We start from the raw sequence: 19,025 nt of genomic DNA on the forward strand, positions 1-19,025 counted from the left end.
TGTATTCTGGGATGATTTATTTGTGGAAATGCTATGCATGAAGAAATGACTGAGATTACCGATGGAAAAAATGGAACAAGGGGCAACCTGTGGTGAACTTTTTAAACGAGAAAAATACAGTTGGATAATCTTGTATCTGTGTGTATGGACAGGACACCTAGCATGACTGGCAAATATGGGGGATTCCTTACTCTTGTCGGAACAGCTGAACTGCTGCTTTTGAACTTTCATTGCATTGTGCATCAGGAGGCACTTTGTGCACAATCTTGTGGAACCGAATTAGGAAATCTAAGATGAAAAGTCCCAGTCTTTTTATTCTCTTTATATGGGACCGGTTCCAAACCCTAATCATTTTGGTTGCCCTTTTCGGAACCTTTTCCAATACCAATATACCTTTTTTGAGATGAGGTGACCACATCCGTAGACAGTATTCAAGATGTGGGCATACCATGGTTTTGTGTTAGATGTTCTCTGTCTGATTCTCTATCCCTTTAAGAGCCTTTGGTAACAGGTCTTGTAAAAGGCTTTCTAGAAATCCAAGTACGCTGTATCTACTGGATTCCCCCTTGTCCACATATTTGTTGATCCCCTCAAAGAATTCTAGTAAGGCAAGATTTCCTTTTACAGAAACCATGTTGACTTCCCCCAACAAATTATGTTCATCTATGTGTTTGACAATTGTATTCTTTACTATAGTTTCAAGTAATTCGTCCAGTAATGATGATAGACTTACCAGTATGTAATTGCCAGGTTTACCTCTAAAGCCCTTTTTAAATATTGGTGTCACATTAGCTGTCTTCCAGGCATTAGGTACAGAAGATGATCTAAAGGATACATTACAAACCACAGTCAGTAGTTCCTCAAGTTCAAATTTGAGCTCTTTCAGAACACTTGGTTGAAAGCAATCTGGTCCTGGTGACTTGTTACTGTTAAGTTTATCAGTTTTGTTCCAAAACTTCCTCTGACACCTCAGTCTGGGACAATTCCTCAGATTTGTCACCTAAAAAGAATGGCTCAGGTTTGGGAATCTCCCTGACATCCTCAAGCATGAAGACTGAAGCAAAGAATTCATTTAGTTTCTCCGCAATGTCCTTATCTTTGCGTTGGAGCTGGGTTTGTTTCCGAACTGCTGATGGCATTCAAGTCTCATTTTGTTGACTTTTGCAATAGTGCTTTTTTAAGCTTATGATTTGTCCACATAACATGTTCAATGGAGAATTGGATTTGACAGTATCTCAGTCAGTGATTTGGAAATGGGAATAGGAGATTTCAAGGAGTCAGATATCGGGGTGGAAAAATTCATCAAGATGAATTCTGATTTACAATGCCTTGCTCGACAAAGTGCAGAATTGACAAAGCTGCAGAAAAGGTCTGACACAAAGAAATTGGAGCACAATGATTCTGCAGTTTTGGAAAGAATTTCCTGTCTCATACAACACCATGCAAAATGTCAGTTTGGCCTTATTTTCAATGTTTGGCTGCACCTATATGTGTGAGCAGGCTTTCTCTCATTTGAAATCACATCCAAGGTAATTTGTGCTCAAGATTGACAAGATAGCCTGAATGTGTGTATGAAGCAGAATTTGACCAATTATGATGTAGATTTCTAAGACATGAGCAAAAAAGATGCAGTAGCAAAAGTCCTATTAAATAAAGTCCTTGAGGACAAGGTTTCATTTATACTCTTATTAATCATCATGTCAATTATTAGTATATTTATTATACTAAATATTTAGCATCTTGTATAGTTGTATATTTTCAGTGATGCAAATGGACATTCTTATACTGGCTTTGTTGGCCACTTGTTCTGAATTTTGATGTAGTTTGGCTCTTTGCTGACCCCTGCTATAGGGTCTTGCCATCAACTACATTAGGGACCATTTAGCTGCCATTTTAGCCTGTCGCTTTCACATTCACAATTGTGTGTCCTTTCATCCCAGTATTAAAAATTTCTGAAAGAAATTGTTCACATTCAATTCATTAGCCTTTCCTGTCCTAGAGACTTAAAAATCATTCTTTTGGAACATCCCCACTGCATTTAACTCTTATCCAAGTGCTTTTTTTTTTTTACCATCTCTCACTCAAAATCCTCTTCCTAATGGCTGTTCTCTCAACCAGGAGAGTTAGTGAGATTTGGGTATTGATGGCTAATCACCTTCATGCACTATTACACAGGGATAAGGCAGTACTCAGAACCCACCCTAAGGGTACGTCTAGACTACATGCCTCTGTCGCCAGAGGCATGTAGATTAGGCTACCCGACAGAGTAAAATGAAGCGGCGATTTAAATAATCGCCGCTTCATTTAAATTTACATGGCTGCCGCTTTGAGCCGACAAACAGCTGATCAGCTGTTTGTCGGCTCAAAGCGGCAGCCATGTACATTTAAATGAAGCGGCGATTATTTAAATCGCCGCTTCATTTTACTCTGTCGGGTAGCCTAATCTACATGCCTCTGGCGACAGAGGCATGTAGTCTAGACGTACCCTAAGTTCCCCAGCAAGATGGTGTCCTATTTGTCACTTAAACTACACCATCAAGCTATCTTCTTTGCTAAGCATCACCCATACCTGCTAGAAACCAAGCTTCATACTTCAGATAACGAAGAATAATTCTGAAGACATTTTAAACAGGATAATGCCATTCAGGAAATAATTGTTTATTGTTCAAAAGCTTCAGAGGATAGCAGAGTTTGTTTAAGTTTTTCCAGTTTCAGACTAATAGTCTAGCAGCACCTTAAAGACTAACACCAACGTGTAGATAGTATCGTGAGCTTTCGTGGGCACTCATAATGGATCTCAGAGTCACCATGTTTCAGGCCAATTCCACAAGCCAAATACACTGGGAAGGGTTGGAACTTAATTTAACTTACAAGTTTGATTCCTATTAGAGAGGAATGAATAAAGATATTGGCTGGCTTGCACACTACCTTCCACTTCCTAGTGACTTAACCAGCCAACCAATGTGTACTTATAGAGGTGCAAATTATTCTCGTCAGCCTCTTGTAACGTGAATAATCTAATTCACTATTTTTCTCTCTTCCTCCCCCTCCTCTTTCCCTCCTTCTCCCCCCTCTATTTATTCTTGGATCTAGACTTTTAATACTCCATCTGAAGAAGTGGGCTGTGCCCACGAAAACTCATGATACCATCTACATGTTTTGTTAGCCTTTAAGGTGCTGCTAGACCAGGGCTACTCAACTTTGGAAGCCCTGTGGGCCACAATGATACTCTCAGCATGTGTCAAGGGCCACAACTTAAGTGTGGTTGCATATACATGCAAGAATATATGTAAATAGCTTCTTGCACACTGATGGGCATGAATACAAATCACTTCCCACAGTGCCCTTGTGCTCCCGGCACTACCTCCATGGGGGCTAGAAATGCCGACACCCTGTACCCATCTGTTCTGGCCAACCTGTCTGCTTGCGTCTTTCAGCGCTCACCCCGACTGGAATATGCCTCACTGTTGGGGAGCCTGTTCCCAGTGGAGGCTATGTTCAGAGGATCTCGCCCACGAGCCGTGTGTTGAGTCCCGCATAAACCCAAACCACACTGTGGGCCGAATGTTAAGTAGCTCTGTGCTAGACTATTAGTTGGTTTTTATGTTTTTTGTATTAGGAAAGCTGTGGAATGTAAAATCATTTCTTTCCAGAGATTATACAAGTGGATCAGTGTGTTACTAGTTAGCAAATATACACCTTCCTTCAAGCCTCAAAGACTTTGCAACAGCAGCCCTGGAAACCTCTTCAGCATACCTAAGAGATTACTGTTACAGGAATCTTATAGGAAGCTACCAATAGCTCAGTAACATACCTGTACTAAATGTTATACCCTGGATTTAGAGAATAGATCGTATTCCAAATTAGTAGACCAATTCTGTAATCCTTACTTGTCTAACTGTACTAAAACTTGATGGCTAGTTATAAGGTAGGGATCTACATATATAGACTCTATCTTATTTTATAGTAACTGGTTCTTTGAAATATTTTGTTGGTGTGGCATCTGCAAACCTTCACTCTATCCCTGTTCCTTTGGAATCCATCTTTACTGGGATTCTGAATTCGCAAGAATACTGAAATGGTCAGGGTAGCTTTTCTCTATATGCCCAAGAAAGATGGGGCAAGAGTGTAAGTGAAGTACAGGTATGGCCTATGTGGACACATGCAGCATGTAAGTGGGAATCACACAAATGAAATATTTGAATTGCAGCAAATGTGATTCAGAATAACCATTTTGTATGTCACTCTCAGGGAACCTATTTAGATAAGTTATTCTTCATGCTTTTGGTCTTCCTCTTCCCATCTACCTATGCCAAGAAATAAAGTACCTAGGGATGTTAAAATTTGTTTAGTTTGGTAAACATGTACCCACTAAAATTTTATGCGGCGGGTGGGGACGGTGCACATGGGGAGCCTGCAGCTGTGCTGGAGGAGGGGCAAGTTGCTCTGAGAGAGCTGGAATGCACAAGGAGCCAGCTTAAAAGTGGATACTGCTTAGATCCACTTAGTGTGCTAAAACACACATATCTCGAAAAAATACCAATAGGGCTGATAAGCAAGGCATATATGTATGACAAATCCAGAGGTATTTAAATTTCTTTGTGTTAAAATAAGTTTAGCGAAACCTTTACTATGCCTAAAACAAATCTGTTACTTGGAAAGCATAACTTCGCAAAAGTGTACAATTTTATGAGCTTGTTACAGCATGACAACACACAAATGTTTAGCAAGAGGTTAATCTCTGGTGTGGGTTTTTTTTTTTTTTTTTTTTTTTTTTTTTTGCTGTAGGGGGATGCCCGAAGTCTTCTAGTCTCTGAAAATGTAAGCATTGGCCAAAAATTGGACTTCTCAGATATGATGGTACAACAGAAATTGGATGAAATAAAGGACCAAATCAAACGTGAAATAAGGAAGGAGCTTAAAATCAAGGAGGGAGCAGAGAACCTCAGAAAGGTCACAACGGATAAAAAAAACTTGGCTTACGTGGACAACATTTTGAAAAAATCAAACAAGAAATTAGAAGAATTGCATCATAAATTACAGGAATTAAATGCACACATTGTTGTAACAGATCCAGAAGATGTTACAGGTATATTACTGTAAAAACTATTAATTTTTTTTCTCCTAGCTTAGATATTTAGTACCTTTTTAATGTTGATTTACTTTAAATAAAATCCTCCCATTACAAAAAATTATTATTGTAACTGAGTTACCAATTGCTTTTAAAAAACTTACCAACATGCCTTCATATTTTCCTTAAATTATTATTGGAATAGTTTTAGATTCCTTAAGTAAGTTCTAAATGTAGTCTTGCAGATTACTGATAGTTCCGAGCACTTATTTGTGGTCAGAAGACCACTGGTTAGGCATGTTGTGCTTGCAATTACTTTCAGTTACTAAAATACTTAAGACTGTCAATCTCACACACAAAAATCCTCTTATTGCTTTTCCATGTAGTTTCCAGAAGGGATGTGTGATTGCAGATGGGTGAGCAGGAGGTACATGAGGAGTGTTTGTGATTTACACTGAAAATGTTTATGAACCCCTTGCCTCAACAGTCTGAAACTAAAATAGTAGCTCTTCTTTTATCAAAAAGTAGGCTTTTGCCATGCTATTCTTTGGCTAACTTGTAGTAAAAATGTCTGTATAGCAAAATCAATTGAATAACTCTTAGGGATTTCCATATGTAGAGGCTCCCATTAACTGATGATCTTTCAAACTATATTATACTACAGGTTGCACCTCTAAAATCCAGGTTTCTCTGGTCTGGCAACATCCATGGTCTGGCATGACCATGGATGTTCCATGATCAGAGAATCCCGACACTCTGCAGGAATCTGGGGGCCTGCACAAGGTTTAGTTGGGCTGTGAGGAGGGAACAAGGAGCATGGCACATCTGGGCTGCGAAGCTTGGGGGCAGGGAGCTGCCAGGAGCCTCCATATGGCTCAGATGGGCTGGGGAGGGGCCGTGAGCTGGTGACCAGCTCAGCTGGGCTGCGGGGGGTGAACCAGGGAGCCAGTGGCTGCAGGGCTGCAATGACCTCCCCTGTCTGGAAAAATCCCTCATCTGGGACCAGTCGGGTCTTGAGGATGCCAGACAAGGGAGGTCCAACCTGTATAACTTGTATTTTCTGTGAACGTGCAGGGAGTTTGTATTAATTTTGAAAAATACCAGAATTGGCTTTTTCAAATGGAATGTTAGCAAAGTAAACAGTCAAACAAATGTTTTTTTTTCAGTGTTGTGAAATGGCAGGCATAAGGACAGTCTGGTGATTTGACATTAAAATGTTGCTAACATGAGTCTCTATAAATATACTTTCAACCCTGCGCTGATACATATTTTATATCCTTATCCACAAAAAGATACCCACGGATATCCATGAGTTAGGACTCTAAATATATACTTGCCATTGAGAGTGTCTGTTGAGTGACTGTCGCTCTTGAAAAGTTTGGGCAGTGGTAAAAAAGAACATATGAATCTTGTTTTAAAGTAAAGGATGCAGTAAGCATTTTGAAATATATAGCAGTGTTTCCTGTAAGCTGTGTGCTTTTGCAACTCAGGAGAGATTCAGATGCTGTCCAGCTGATTAGTGGAGGACTCAGTTAGGTTTTTTGTTTCTACTGGTAGTGCACATTCACACATACCTCAGTGTGCAATATAACATTTATTCCACCCATGGATAGAAAAATCTGCTCATGGATGGACAAGAGTAGAAGGAATATTGCTGGCAGGTGATTTAATATCTTATAATATGCAGCCAAAGTGGCGAGTTACCCTTGTTAGACTTGCACAGAGTTCAGTGCATTTTATCATTGGCCTTCTTGCAAATTACACTCTCAAGGCTGGAGGAAAACTACTTTGGAACGTGTGAGGCAGAGAGGCTGCTTCAAGGGAGGGATGTTAAATTTAGGTTAGTTAATTGTAATCAAATAGTCGATGGTATTTCTATCAACTATTTTAGGGGTGGCCAACCAGTTAGAGACTAAGAGCCAAAATAGCTGTGGGTAGAGTGCAAAGAGCCATGTATTATAGTTATATAAAAAGATATAGATTATATAGATATGGATACATATAGTACACAAAATGTAGTGATAAAAATAACATTAACATTTTGTACAAAAACTAATAAAAAGTCTCTAGTCACTTAAAAATTCATGGCCAGTCCATAGATCTTCAGAGAACTTGACAAGGAACAAACATCAAATTAAAAAAAAAAAACTTTAAAAATATAGTAATATTCTCACACTAAAAATAAGCACCCCCCACCATGTATTTAAATTTTAAACTACTGCCCTATTATTTCCTGTGTTTCTTTTAAAAATTAAACTGAACTGAGAAGTAAACTAGCACAATTTGAAGTACCTGTTTCACTCTAGCTTGTTGATCTTTGGTATGGTTTCCTCAATTTTTTTACTTATGAAGAATAAGTAACTTTTTTTTTTTATAGTTCTAAACATTCAGGTCTGTCCCAGGCTGCAAATATGAGACATTAAAAACAATAAGGGAGAGACTCATGTCTCAGAATAATTGCTTCAGCCTGGCAAACAGTAGCCTTTGAATTTTCTTTAAAGAAACTCAGTGTAAATCCCTTGTACATTCCAGTGAATCAGCCTTTGGAATGTACAAAAGCCCAGGTGAAGCTCTTGTGCATTTCAAAAGCAGACTCGCAACAGAAGTTGCACAAGTGGAGACTGCTTCAGTTTCTGCTCGTGCTGTTTCCTGCAGTGCCTCTATCTCCCTTGCCCCTGGCGGAGAAGTTGCTGGGGGTGGGAACTGGCTTTTAAGGCGGCCCCCCCCTCCCCCCAGCGCTAGCTCCTGCTCTCCCCTCTTGCTGCCTCTCTCTGATAGAGGCAGCAAGCTGCGGGGGAAGTGACTAGTCACATCACTAGCCAACTATCCGGTAAGCTTATGCTTATCAGACAGTCAAGTTGTCGCTTACATCCCTACTTCAGGGTGGTTTTCAGTAGGCTTCCAAGTGAAATGGAAATGTGTACATTTTTATGAATGTCTTCTAGATATGAGATATATATTCTGAAAACTTTGTATAACTTTTCTCATGAGTCTAAGACTTGCAGTAATTGAGTAACAGAGCATTGCAAAGAACTAAAGTGGCCAACGATGTGAAGAAATAGGAGACATGTAAGTTGCAGGTATTTATAAAGCTGAACAGGCATAAATGTTAGTGTTTTTATTTAGAGTAACTTCAGAATTGAGTGGAGATATTTGTCACATCCCATGTTCTCTCTGAAATGAAACACTTTAAAAGGGGTCATGTTTTTACGATTTCCAGTGCTATTGTACTACATACAGTAATTCTTCCTGGAGACAATTGCATATAAGATTGGGGTCTCATTTGCTGTAAGCTGTATACAACTCAGCAATTGGTACTTGGAATGTGCACTGTTAGGCTGTGTCTAGACTACATGCCTCTGTCGGCAGAGGCATGTAGATTAGGCACATAGGCAAAGGCAAATGAAGCCGCGATTTAAATGATCGCGGCTTCATTTACATTTACATGGCTGCCGCGCTGAGCCGACAGCTGATCAGCTGTTTGTCGGCTCAGCGTGGCAGCCATGTAAATGTAAATGAAGCCGCGATCATTTAAATCACGGCTTCATTTGCCTTTGCCAAAAACACAAATCTACATGGCTCTGTCGACGGAGCCATGTAGTCTAGACGTACCCTTAATGATTTACATTTTTAAAATCAAGGTTTTGATAGCGCCCCCTTTAAATAGTATGTTTTGAATTCAAAAGATCCCCCTTTTTTAAAATTTTTCTGCTTCTCTGCAGCTGTCCAAGAAGAGACGGGGAAGTGTTTGTCGTGTTCCAGAGCAACAATATGAAACCAAGAGGGACAAGTCCCTCCTCACTCCATTTTATTCCCCTTTGTTCCTCTCTACATTTACCTGCTTCCTAGCTTTTTGGTTTTAATTTCAGCTTCTCTAGAACTAAGTTAACTTTCAGTTAGTAGTAAATAACTTCCATAGGGCCTGGGGAAGACTGCATACAGCTCTGCCTCAAAGTTCACTGTGATGTTTACTATTATATGATCCCGGAAGTGCAACTGTCCATAAAAAATAAAAAGTTTCTCATGAGCTGAGTGATAAGAACCAAGGGAGGAAGTCTGACTCTTCCTTTATCCCTTCCTGAGAAGACCAGAGCTATCCATCAGCGACTTCCCCATCCCTCTTGCTAACAACTGGCAGATCCCAAACCCTTTTGACCCACTTTATCTTCCATATGGGAGCTTTAAAGTAGAAGGCAAAGAAGATGACCATGAGCAGAGGGGAAACTGTCGTCAGGTTCCTGCTCTGAACATTCTTGCAACAAACTGTCAACCACAAGAATAAGAAGTGTCTGCTTCTACTTGCTTTTACTTGATATTTTATCTCAGTATTAAATAGTCAGGGCTATTTTTGAATTCTTTCTCATGAAGTTGATCAGTGAGTTTCAGTTTAGTTTGAAGGAAATTAATTGGAAATTTTAAATATGAATAAAATATTCTAACACTCATTTACATATAACTTTCTAAGGAGAAAGTCAGAATGGTTTCTCTGATAGTGCTTCTTTAAATTGTTTCTGCTTTAAAAGAAATAAACAGAATAGATGATATGATGGACATAATTTAGTCGGCTTTTCTGAAAGCTTTGGATAGGGACCCAGTTAGCCACAGGTTAAAGGACTGGGGATTAAAAACTGGTTAAGCAATAGGAAATAATCAGGTGAACACTGATTCTCAGAATGGAGAGAGGTCAATAGTTTGTACTACAGGAGATGGAATTTTGTAGTCATTAACGTGCTTTTAATCTAGAAGAAGTAGATGGCAAGTCATGGAACTTATTGATGACCGTTTAACTTGGTAAAAAGTGCAGCAAATTCTGTTAAAAAGAATAGGGATTTTTTTTTCAAAAAGTAACACTCCCAAACAAGAATATATCATTCACCTTTCCCAAATTGTAATTTTTTCAGTAGTCGACAGCTCAGTTAATTATGCATATACCCTTGATTTCATTACTTCTCTGGAATCAGCAAACACTTAGCACAGTATATACATATTGTAAAGAAGAATTTATCAGTTGCTTTATCATGCTATAAATTGCATCAGTTGTGTGTCTAATGCTTGAAAGTAATTAGTATTAGATGTAATGTATTTAGTATGTCTGTAGACCATATGAATAATTTTTGAATATGGTCATTCAGGCTTCTCTTTCTGACTTAGAGTAGTATTGGTGGATTTGGGAAGGCTTAATGGTAAACTATACTTTACACTTTAAAGATTAAACATTTTAGAAAAGACCAGGTCTCTGGGGAGGAAAGATTAAAAAAAAAAAATAGGATACCTTTTACCATGCCAGTCATATTAGCCCATGTGCAAGAATCACTAGGCTTTCACTGGCTTTTTCATAGTAAAAGCATATTTGCAATATTGTTGTGTAATTTCTTTGCACAGTTTTAATATTTAAATACAAAGCTTTCTCTTTATTAAATATTTAAAGTATATTAGAAAAAGCTTTATTGGTTTGTTATGAATATTACATCTTACATTTAATTCACAGAGTGTCCCAGAACACCAGATACTCCAAACAGTGACCCTCGTTTTTCTACTAACAACAGATTGATGGTCTTAAAAAAGCAATTGGATATAGAGCTGAAGGTAAAGCAAGGAGCAGAGAATATGATACAAATGTATTCAAATGGCTCTTCAAAGGTAAGGCTTCGGAATACTTAAAGAAAAATGAACTACCGAAAATAAGAAAATGATGTAGTTTGAACATATGAATAATGTGCTGTTCTTAATTTCTATGTTAACGTGTAGTTTCTTGAAATAAAGTGAAACAATTACTGTTATACTCTTCACCTCCAAAAGTATGGTTTCATCCCATGAAAGATGCTCCCTAAGAGTATGTCTACACTACAGGGAAGATCAAAGCTGCCACTGTCGATCTTCCAGGGTTCAAATTAGCTTGTCTAGTGAATACACGCTAATCCGAACTGAGAGGAGCACTGCAGTTGATGCCAATAGTCCTGCTTCCACAAGGAGTAAGTGTTCTCCCCTTGACTTCCTGCAGTGTTGACAGCGCCAAAAGTTGAGTTAAGGTACTTTGACTTCAGCTGTGCAATTAATGTAGCTGAAGTTGCATATCTTAATTCAACCTTATCCCATAGTGTAGACCTACCCTAAGAAAAGCTTAGTTTTCATTGGTTTTATCCCCATGTGTATAACCTACATAATAAATCCAGTTTATGAAATCTATCGCCTATTAAGATTTGATTATGCATTATTCACTTTGAAAAAACAGAATGCTGTGCAGTGCTCTGCATGTTGTGACATGTAGTGCTTTATGATGCTTATTCTGGGTATTATAGCTTTTATGAGGGGAAATCGTGTCTTATCAGTTTACTAGAATAGCTTGAGGTGGTCAGCAAGCATGTGAACAGGGATGATAGAGTATACTTGGACTTTCAAAAAGTCTTTTGACAGGGTCCCTCATCAAAGGCTCATAAGCAAAGTAGGAGATCCTAAGAAAAGAAGATCCTTTGTGGATCAAGAACTGATTAAAATGTTGGAAACTAAGTAGGAATAAATGGTTAGCTTTCACAACGGAGAGAAATAAATAGCAGGGTTTCCTACGGATCTATACTGGAATCTGTTCTGTTTAACATATTTATAAATTCTTTGGAGGATGAATGGTGTGGTAGCAAAATTTGCAGAGGATACAAAATTATTCAAGATGAGTTGAGTCCAAAACTGACTGTGAAGAGTCAGAGGTATCTCACCAAATTCAGTGACTGGGTAACAAAATGATACATGAAATTCAGTGTTGATAAATTCAAAGTAATGCACATTGGAAAACATAATCCCAACTATACGTATACAATTATGAGGTCTAAATGAGCTGTTACCAAAAGAGGGCTTGAAATCATTGTGGATAATTATCTGAAAATATCTGCTCAATGAGCAACAGCAGTTTAAAAAAAAAACATTGTAGAGTTTGGAAAGGAGTAGATAATAATGAAACAGAAAATATCAAAATGCTTCTAACTTACTTCATGGAATACCCATAAATTGAATAGAACCTGAAGTTCTGGTTGCCTCATCTCAGAAAAAGATATATTGGAATTGGAAAAAGTACAGAGAGAGGCAACAAAAATGATTAGTGGTTTGAAACCATATGAGGAGAAATTAAAAACTTGGGGAAGAATTTGATAGTTGCCTATAAAATCATGAACAGTATCAAGCAAGTAAATAGGAAAGTATTATTTAGCCCAGGCGTCAGCAAACTTTCAGAAGTGGCGTGTCGAGATTTAACTTATTCACCTGTATGTATGGGACCGAGTGCTGGTGATACTTTTTAAAGTCAGTATAGTACTACTTACAGCAGCTTCATTTATAAATAAAGATGCAGATCATACCATTTAGCGTGACCCTAAGCCCCCATCCCCAACAGGTTGCCAAGCTGCCTCTGCCCCACTACTACGGCTCCATTAGGCTTACTCATCCAAAATGTAGTAATGTAGCCTGTCATAGATATTTCCATCCGGTCTTCTGACGGCAAGCACTTTTAGGCTAAGTAAGGTTCTTTGACTATCCAAGTTAAGATTTTGGACATTAATGCATTATCAGCCAATTGGATTTCTTGGATTATGATAGTGCCTCCAAGCTTGCTGTTATGTCAAAATGTTTGCATCCATTATCTTAAATGACTTAATAAAAACGAACTATAATTTTAACCACTTTTGTGTTTAAAAAATGCATTTTCATTCAGTTAAATTCATGAAGTTTCTTTACAGTTGAAATGATTTTAAAAAAATTATGTAAGGAAAATGTTCTTTGTTTTAAATTGAAGGGTTTTTTTTTCCCCAAAACTTTTTTTTCATTTTGGGTTGAGGTTTGGGGTTTTCTCTCTTTTCCTTTCCTGTTCAGTAGAATAGAGATTGGAGACAGAGAAGTGGGTGAAATTTAAAAAAAAATATATTGATGAATGGTGTTTGTTTTTCAACAAGCAGAATAAAACTAGGATTTTGCTTGTGTTTTGAAATTCATCATCTATTTCTTCATGGAAATTTTGAATTTTTGATAAGCTATAAAAAGTAGTATTAGACTTCAGAAGCAGCATTAATGCCAGATCTCTAAAAGCTTCTGCTCATCAGAAATCATGCTCAGTTGAGCAGCTTGGGAGGATTGGTGGACTGATTAAATCAAAAGGGAAAGAGGAAGAATAAACTTTGGGCTTGCCTACATGAAAGGGGGTGCATGCTGAGTTGTGGCACTTGAGCTGGAGTTCAGTGCTTAAGCCACAGTAAGAGTATACACACAGATAGCTATTTCCTCTTTCAATTCATACCATTGTGTACACATTAAAGAGACTTTGTGCACAGTATCTATGTGGAATGCGGGGATCGTGTGTGTGGGGGGGGGGGGATCCTTGAAGTTGAAGCAGGCAATTATAATCAGTGACTGAATCTTTTACTTGCCAGTTGATAAATGTTTAAATCAGTCCAGTTTTGCATATGATGGCTGGGTTAGGAAAGGGAGGATGCTGCTGTTGAGCCACTGTCCCTAATGCTTTCTGCAACAAACATAAAATAAAATGTTATCTATCCATTCTGTCTGCTGCACAGTGCTCAGTAGTGACTAAAATAGCTGAACTGCTTTAACTTATAAGCATAAAAATTTGAAATTAAATTACTGTATCAAATACAAATTTTAAAAGAACTCAAGTACCTACAACCAATGCAGCTGGAATGATGAGCCAGGGGGTAGAGTGGGGAGGGGAGAACTAGCAATTTCAACCCACTCCCAGTGATCCACCAGGTCTTTAAAAAGCACTTTGTGGCACTCCAACCATTTAATATACAGACTAACTCGTCTCTTTCCTACTACTCCAATTCTGTTTGAGTGGAAGGAATCATAAACTCATAGGAATGCAAGGGACCTCAACAGATCTTCTAGTCCAGTTTCTAAGGACTTGTATTATCTGACCAGCCTTGACAGGTGTCTGTCTAACCTGCTCTTAAAAATCTCCAATAATGAATATTCTACAGCCTCCTTAGGTAATTATTTCAGTGCTTAATGATACCCTAATAGTTAAGTTTTTTTTCCTCATGTCCAGCCGAAACCTCCTCTGCTGAAATTTTTAGCCCATTGCTTCTTGTCCTAAGTGAGAGATCAGAGAACAGTTTTTTACCTTGTTTTTTCTCTTTCTCTCGGTCACATCACTCTGTGTCCCACAGCCCCTCCTCTCTCAGCCGCCGGCCTCTTCCCTCCCTCCCCAGTACTCCAGTGCGGGGGAGAGCAGGCGCCAGGAGTCCTCCCGCCCCCCTAGCACCAGGGAGGGTGGGGAGTCTGCTCCTGCACCCTCTCAGTCACCTACTCTGAGGGAGGTTGGCAAGTGTAGTGAACAGGGGATGTAGCCCTCTAGTGTACTTAAAAATTGTTGACCTGTATCCTCATAGTCTTCTCCAGTCTAAATAAAGCCAGTTTTTTTTCCAACCTTCCCTTATAGGTCATGTTTTCTAGATCTTTAATCATTTCTGTTTCTCTTCTCTGGACTTTCTCCACTTTGCCCTCATTTTTCCTGAAATATGACGCTCAAAATTGGACACAATACCCCAGTAGAGGCCAGAGCAGAGTGGAAGAATTACTACTTTTGTTGCTTGCTTATAACACTCTTCAGATAATACATCTGAGAATGTTTGCTTTTCTTGTAATAGTGTTACACTGCTCATTCATATTTAGCTTGTGATCCACTATGACTCCGAATGCAATATTTCTTCATTTTGGCAGTCATTCCACATTTTGCATGCATGCAACTGATTATTCCTTCCAAAGTAGAGTACTTTGCATTTGTCCTTTTTGATTTTCATCCTGTTTACTTCAGACCATGTCTCCAGTTTTTCCAGATCATTTTCAATTTTAATCTGATCTTCCAAAGCACTTGCAACTCCTCCCAGCTTGGTATCCTCCATAAACTGTAATATACTATCTGTTGTTATTTAAATGACAGAAGAAGACTGTGAACAGAAGCAGACCCAGAACGGATCCCTGTGGGACCCCATTTTATGATTACTCTCCGGGAACTAAAGAACTTCAGCGGGGTAGTGGAGTTAGTCTGTAACAGGAAAAACTTAAAACAACGACAAATAGTGCCCACGAAAGCTCATGATACCATCTACATATTGTTAGTCTTTACTAGACCAGGGGTTCCCAAACTTTTTGACACAGGGACCGGTAAATCCATTCACGAGCTTTTGGAGGACCTGTAGCATTCATTTGCATATTTTCATATTGATTAAACAAATGATGAATATTTAAATAAGTTGTTTCTGGTCCTCCCAAAGCCCCCTGTGCCAGCTTTAGCAAAGCTCTTGATATTGTCACCCACAATATTCTTGTCAGCAAGTTATGGGAATATGGATTGGATAAATGGACTGTAAGATGGATAGAAAACTGGCTAGACCAGGGTTTCCCAAACTTTTTACTTTAGTTGGAACCCGTTTTTTTTTTTAAAGTGCTGTTTTTTGCAGCCCAATAATATAAATGCATATAAAAAAAGAATTAAAAATGAATAAACTTTCAGTGTTTCACCTGGCTGTATCCTCTGCCCAGCGTGGGCCAGGGCTTGAGGTACCCAGCACCACATGGGCACTCCAGGAGGCGGGAGCAGGAGCAGACTGGGGGTAGGGTATCTGGTTAGGAGGGAGGGTGCGAGGAGGGGTAGGGTTGCCAGGTGTCCAGTTTTGTACCAGACAGAACCGGGAAACAAATTGAGAAGATACCAGACATATAAAATGTCTGGTATTTTCTAATTAGGTAAGTTTTATTATCATTAGGTGTATCAGTCCATAGCTGCGGACTGCCTGGCTGGTAGATGTGCTCATGATGCATGAGTGTGTCTACCCAGGCAAGCAGTTCGCAACTATTCGGGTGGGGGGGGGGGGGCAAAATGGAATCCCTGGGGCCAGACTCTCTTGTGTGCCCGGGTCTGCATGTGCCTGGGTCAGTCCTACTTCCCGCCGGCCGATTCGCTCCGCCTACCCCCACTTCTCCCGATCTCCCCCGGCCAGCCTCGCTGCCCCTGGCCAGTCCTGCTTCCGGTGGCTGGTTCTCCCATCGTCGTCCTCATGATCTCCCCTACCCAGCCCCCCTGCCCAGCCCTGCTTCCGCCAGCCCTCCCAATCTCCGCCGGACAGCCCCACTGCCCCACCCCTGCTTCGGGCTCCCCCTCTCCCCCCGATCTCCACTGGACAGCCCCGCTGCCCCCAACCCTGCTTCCCGGCATCCCGTTCCCCACCCACCCACCCCCACACACACCATCTCCCAGGCCGCCCTGTCCCGCTCCCCTCTCGGCAGCCATGCTGAGGCCTGGTATTTTTTTTCCTGCGGCCCGGGCTGCAGCCCATAGTATGGGAAACACTGTACTAGACTATTCGTTGTTCTTAAGTTTTTCTCTGGGAACTGTTTTTTTCCAACCAGTTACACACCCACATTATAGTAGCTCTATTTAGGTTGTATTTCCTTAGTTAGTTTGAGAAGTTCATGCAAGATAACATCAAAAGCCGTACTAAAGTTAAATATACCCCATCTACTGTCTCCTTCCCATCTGCAAGGTTTGTTACCATGTCAAAGACAGCTATTAATTGGTTTGACGTGATTTGTTCTTGTCAAATCCATGTTGACTGTTACTTAGCACCATATTATCTTCTTGGTGTTTGTAAATTGATTGCTTAATTATTTGCTCCATTATTTTTCAAGGTACTGAAGTTTAGATGACTGAGCTGTAATTTCCCAGGCTATCCGCATTGCCATTTTTATAGATTAGCAATATATTTGCACCTTTTCAGACCCCTGGAATCTCTCCCATCTTCCAGAGCTCCTTGAAGAGAATTGCTAAAGGCTCCAGTATCTCCCAGTCAGCTCCTTGAGTAGTCTAGGATGTATTTCATCAGGGCCTGGTGACTTGAATTTATTTAACTCCTTCTTTCCCTGTTTTAGCCTCTGATCTTACTCCATTTTCTTGGCATTCTCTATCTTAGATGTCCAACTGATACCATACTTTTTGGTGGAAAAATGAAACAGTTGTTCTATTTAGCACTTCTGCTATTTCTACGTTTTGTGGGTTTTTTCCTCCTTCATTGAATAATGGGCCTGCCTTGTCCTTAGTCTTGCTTCTGATGTATTTGTAGAACATTTTCTTGTACATGTGATTATATTCATCATCTGTAATTTGACCTTATTTTTACTTTTTGTAGGATGTGTGTGTGTGTGGGGGGGGGGGGGGGGGGGGTCATTGATGACTCCTGGCTAAACCAGGGTGATCTCTTGCCATACTTCCTACTTTTCCTATGTAGTAAACTAGTTTTGCTCTTGTGCCCCTAATAATAGCTCTTCGAAAAATTGCCAACTCTTAAACTGTTTTTCCTCTGAGGCTCGCTTTCCATGGAATACCAACTCCCTGAATCTTCTGAAGTCTGCCTTCTTGAAATCCATTATACAGTAATTCCTCATTTAACACTGTAGATGTTTCAGAAAATGATTGTGTTACATGAAAACGTGTTATGCGAGGTCAATTTTCCCATTGGAAAATAATGGAAAAGATGGGGGTTGTGTTTCAAGTAGTGGTGTCGGGACCAGGACATAAGGTTGGGGGAGAAAGAGGACTGGGTTATAGCAGGGAGGGGAGTTATTTGGCTCTGGGTAAGGGAAAGGGAAGAGAGGGGAGGGGAATTGGGTTGGGAGTATGCCCCTGTGATGAGTCTGCCAGGATCCGCACTGTGTCCAGTGGGGTGGGGGCCCACCGGGGAATGGCGTGGCGAGCGTCGAACCCTCCGCCGCTTTGCACGGAGGTGGGGGAAGCCCTGTGCAGCTGCCAGCAATGGGCCAGCTGGGGAAATCGTGTTATTCCAAGGACAGTCCTGTAGTTCAAAAAATGTTCCCTTAAAAAAAAAATCATGCTATCGTGAAAACGTGTTAAGCGGGCACGCGTTAAATGAGGAATTACTGTATTTATATTGTGGTGTTTTTCCTGTTACATTTCCTTAGTGTCATGAACTATATCACTTCATGATCAGTTTCACCCATGCTGCCTTTTGTTTTCAAATTCTCAACCAGTTTCTTGCTATTTGTCAAAATCAAATCTAGAACAGATTCTCCCCTAGTAGCTTTCTTCAAATTCTGAAATAAAAATTGTCTCCAATAAATTCCAAAAACTTGTTGGATAATCTGTGCCTTCCTGTGTTATTTTCCCAAATGATGACCGAGTCCTCCATCACCACCAAGTCCTGTGCTTTGGATGATTTTTGTATCTTTTTCCTGGTTAGGTGATTTGTAGTACACCTCTACCAGGACATCACTCCGAGGTTTTTTTACTCCTTTTATCCTTACCCAAAGACTTTCAGCTAGTCTATTTCCATCTCAACCTAAGTCAAGGGTATACTTTTTGATATAGAAGACAACACTTCCTCCCCTTTTCCCTGTCAAGCTGTACCCTTTTATGCCAGTATTCCAGTCATGTGTATTATCCCACCAAGTCTCTGAGATACCAACTATGTTATTGTAGTGTTTATTAACTAGCATTTCTACAGCTAAGGGCATTCCACCACACCTTTGTCCCTTCTTTTTAACTAGCCAATTAGCCCATCATAAAATGGGATTTTCAGGTCTCTCCTCCACGTCGGTCTTCCCTCCTGAGCCTCCGGTCGGGGTGTGTCTGTCTCTCTCTCTCTCCCCTCTGCCTCCCCCCCCCCTCTCTCAGCTCTCCTCTGCCTTTTGCCTCTCTCTCCATCTCTTTCTTTTCTCCCCCTCCTGCCTCTCCCTCTCTCTCCACTCTCCTCTGTCTCCGGAGATGCACGCTTGTCCAGGCCCCACCCCCTGAGCATGTACATCACTGCCCTGCCCCCCTTTGCCTCCCACCGTGGCGCTTGGCTGACTTCTATGACGCTCAGCCGCGTGGAAGCAAGCGGCGCAAGCAGGTGTCTGGGCCCCACGCTTCCCATGCAGCACCTCCATCTGCGCTGCATGG

General features: G+C 40.3%; 1 protein-coding gene across 1 annotated transcript in view; it reads left to right on the top strand.

Annotated features, from left to right (window-relative positions):
- The window catches only part of PKN2 (protein kinase N2), a 105,570-nt gene that overhangs the window by 45,370 nt on the left and 41,175 nt on the right, over nt 1–19,025 (top strand). Inside the window, exons 2-3 of the mRNA XM_075936412.2 lie at nt 4,789–5,089; nt 10,560–10,711. Of these exons, the coding sequence (XP_075792527.2) occupies nt 4,789–5,089; nt 10,560–10,711 (453 nt within the window). The remainder of the gene's footprint in view (nt 1–4,788; nt 5,090–10,559; nt 10,712–19,025) is intronic.

The sequence above is a fragment of the Pelodiscus sinensis genome, chromosome 9 (genome assembly GCF_052426305.1).
Source record: "Pelodiscus sinensis isolate ZL-2025 chromosome 9, ASM5242630v1, whole genome shotgun sequence".
NCBI classification, from domain to species: Eukaryota; Metazoa; Chordata; order Testudines; family Trionychidae; genus Pelodiscus; species Pelodiscus sinensis.